Raw genomic sequence first — 3,897 nt, 5'->3', positions numbered from 1 at the left:
ATTATTACGTCTTTGGCCTTACACTCTTGACCGTTGGCATATTCAATGATGTATACTTCTTTCAACTTTTGAAGTCTTAGATTTATTTTTGGTCTAAAATCTAATGACACAAAACTCCTATCCGCTCCAGAATCAAATAGTACAAATACGTAATGATTATTTAAGAGAAACGTACGTGTAACTACATCTGGATTCTGGCTTGCTTCCTTAGCTCCAATCTCAAACACTCGGCCTCTTGCCGGACCTCCTTAATTCCTTTGGTTAGCTGGTCGTGCTTGGTTAGTGTTCGGTCTCTAGTTCCATCGTGGACATGCATTCCAAAAGTGATCTGGGCTTCCACACTCGAAACATGCCCGCCTTCCTGTGCTCCTGCAATCTTTGGCACAGTGACCTCCTTTGTCGCATTTTTGACAGATAATACATCGTCTGGCATGCTATTTATTGCACTTCTCACACCTTTGATAAGTTTTTTTCTCCTTCTCTGCTGATTGAGTCTGAATCCCGTAGTTTCCTGATATTTTCAGAGCCTTTCCCATTCTTCCCCCAGACTGCCTTCGTGTAGGTTCTTCCATCTTTCTCTTCCCTGAAGCCTTATCTTTTACAAACATTCCCGAACGAGTAGCATTGTTGGTGAGTTTGGTTGCCGGACTTACTGCCTCTTGTAGGGTTTTTGGGTTTGCCGAAGTAACATCCCCGCGTATCACCGGAGATAATCCCCAAATATATCTATCAACTCGATTCACTTCAGGCATCACTAGATGCGGTACCATTTTTGCCAACTCATGAAAACGTGCAGTATAAGAGTCTATATCATTTCCTCTCATTTCATGATTCCATAATTCTGCTTCCAGTTTCGGGATCTCGCTCCTTGGACAATACTCTTCTTTCATCATTCTCTTAAAATCTTCCCACGTAAGACCGTTGGCGGCTTCTCGGCCCCGAGTTTGTACTTGGGTATTCCACCAAGTTGATGCTCGTCCTTGTAATAGACATGCAGCAAACTCTACTTTCTTCCCTTCGGTACATTCGCTAATATGGAGCACAGACTTCATGCTCTCTAACCAAGTCAGTAATCCCACGGCTCCCTCAGTCCCGTGAAATTCCTTCAGATTACAACTCCTAAAGGGTTTGTACGTACATTCTCTATTTCCCGATCCTTGATTGTTGTTTTGATTATTATTCAGGCCAGCTGCCACTTGGCTAACAATGTTTGGAAGTGCAGCCATGAGTTGCTCGGATACAAGTCGGGCAACTTCGGAATCATCCCTTCTCGAAGGCATTGTTCTAAAACACAATTTTAAATTGGGTTTTGGTCAATTTATGTTACTATGGCCATAATAAATCTAATTACTAAATCATACGTATCCTATAACATACATCTAACACTATTCATGAAAACATATACTCCAAAACAACATGCGATAAATAGATAACATGCATAAATTTCATAAATAGCCAAAGCAAACCAAACATAAGTTTTAAAATACAACCCAAAAGACATTAAATTGTTTAAATTTAAACATATAGGCTACAAGCCCCAAAAGAAGGTATTATCCACCCAAAAGTTTCAAAATAACGGGAGTTCCCTAACACATTAACACCCTAATCAATATCCCTATCATCACCACCAAAGCTCCTACCGCCCTAAACAAGTACGCGTACAATCTCCGAATTGCCCTCCTAGTCTCGAAAACGACCTCCATAATCCCCGTAGTAATATCATCCTGTGTGAGCAAGATTGTAAAAATGCCTTCTAAGGACTGCTGGACGTGATCAAGTGTATGATGGTGGGACTGTAACTGACTGCTCAAGCCTGAGACCCAAAGGTTTTCCACTGCAGTCATTCCCCGAGGCTATGGCACAGGAACTCCAATTGCTGGGGGAGGAGGGGTCATGCTCCGCGATTGGGACTGCGATCCGGCTGGCTCGCTCAGAGGCTCGGAGGGAACTGCGATAGTCACCCTCCTAGGAGGGAGAACACGCTTTTGGGCGGTTCTCATGATCCTAGGTCCTCACGACGGACCATCCACATCGACCGAAGGTGGCGTAGGTACAGATGATTCAACAGAAGTCTCTCGGGTGGTCGCGTCACTTTCCTCGGACGGGTCACTCTCCTCACAGACGGGTTGGTTTCTCCTAGGGAGGCTGGTAAAGTAACCGGATTCGTCAGGGAAGTGCTCAGGGAGTGAGGATGAGTGAGACATTTTTAAACTGTGACATTAACAAATTCAATTACTAACTGTACTTAAGTAAATAATAATTCATAAAATAAAAATACTCATGCAACTCACAGTTATGCTTTTCCTTTGGGCAAGAAAATTTTTATTTTAGCCGACTTCCAATATAATTGTTCCTTGTCCCTCCTTAAACATATTAAATTAGACATAGGTGATCAGGCTTTGCCTAATTATAATATGCTAAGTCAACACTAAGTCCAATCATACTAGTAGTAAGCTTTTCTTTTCTTTTTTTTTTTAAAAAAAATATTAAATTAGTTTAGAAAATATATATATTTTTTAAATCATTTGGTTATAGTATTTGGTTTTAATAGAAAACCGGTGTTCTCTATAACCTAAGGCTATGATACCAAGTCTGTCACACCCCGCTAAAGCGGAAACACGAGGAGTGATAGTTCAAGATTTCACAACGATAGGGCGAAAACAACACCAATTGTCCATTCAAATACATAACATATAAAGTCCGAAATTACATCATACAAGTTCAAAGTTTTTTTTTAACAACATGATGTAAGCAAAGTTTTCAACAAAAAGATTTCAAATATAAATATGGTTGAAGTCATTGCGCCCCGAACATAAACGTTATCAGTTAACCTTTCTTACCCTTGAAAAGCATAATAAAACAAGGTCAACTACAAAGAGCTGGTGAGTTCACAGGTTTTCAATGTTTCAAACCTCCTTTTTAAATAAGCGAAAATGAGCAAATTAAATTTTTAATGGCACTTGATTTACTTTGAAAGAAAATCTTGGATTGTTCAAGGCAATTTGTACTCTAATTTTAAGTATATAAAGAGCCACCACTAAACCTTTCGACCCCATAAAACTGTTTTTAATTCTACCTTACCGGTTGGACTAAAACCCCACATATGTAGAACCTTTATTTTTAAGTATAGTGCACCCTTACCTGTAGTTTCTAGGTGGGATTGCTATCCACACCCCTACTTATCGGTTTTTAGGTGGGATTGTCCGTCCAAATAGCGTTATCCACAAATACCCTCGGCTCCTCACTTGAGTTAATAATAGTGTACAAACTTTTATGTTACGTTTTACTCAATATAACTATTAGTGTACATGCCTTAGTGCCCACAACATCAAATTAACAAAATTTCATATTCATAATGAAAATAATTCATATAACACATTCAATCATGTTTTTCACCCCAAAACGTAATAAATACTTCGAAAGAGGGGCTGTGAATACTCACACTTTTGCAAAGCTCCGCTAAACAAAAACACGATCTGATCCCCACATGTTGGCTTAACGTTTCCCTATCAAAGAGAAATATCCAAAACCGTCACTTATGGTTTAAAACTACTTATGGGGATTAATAAGTCCTAAGTCTATAATTGTCTACATATGTCCAACTTGATTATCTATAGTCTAATTATACATAATGCACATATGCTCGTTAATATAGTAATTTATACCGGAAGTAATGTTATAATCCATTAAATGATCAAAATTTATAAAATCAAATAATTCCAGAATTTCACTTTTGGACAGAAACTTAGTACTAAAAATGATCAATTTATAGACTTCTAAAATGATATAGTTTCCTATCTTTTTATATGGGATATAGTACTGAGCTATGGTCATTGTGACCAAACATTTTGGACATGTAAAAATGGTTCAAATAATTTATGCAATACAATATGTCAC

The 3,897-nt window shown here is 38.4% G+C and overlaps 1 protein-coding gene across 1 annotated transcript; it reads right to left on the bottom strand.

Moving 5' to 3' along the window:
* Positions 1-434: 434 nt before the first annotated feature.
* LOC112519928 lies at positions 435-1,280 on the bottom strand. The gene has a single exon (XM_025128245.1). It carries the CDS (start codon positions 1,278-1,280, stop codon positions 435-437), a length of 846 nt encoding a protein of 281 aa, XP_024984013.1.
* Between the last annotated feature and the right edge of the window lie 2,617 nt (positions 1,281-3,897).

Source organism: Cynara cardunculus, assembly GCF_001531365.2.
Source record: "Cynara cardunculus var. scolymus isolate 2C chromosome LG 10, CcrdV1, whole genome shotgun sequence".
NCBI classification, from domain to species: domain Eukaryota; kingdom Viridiplantae; phylum Streptophyta; class Magnoliopsida; order Asterales; family Asteraceae; genus Cynara; species Cynara cardunculus.
Note: the sequence above shows the minus strand (reverse complement) of the source record. Positions and strands in the feature narration are given on the sequence as shown.

Bases quoted from the DNA above. Each gene is read 5' to 3' on its own strand.
- LOC112519928 (XM_025128245.1), bottom strand. From the start codon at position 1,280: ATGCCTTCGAGAAGGGATGATTCCGAAGTTGCCCGACTTGTATCCGAG.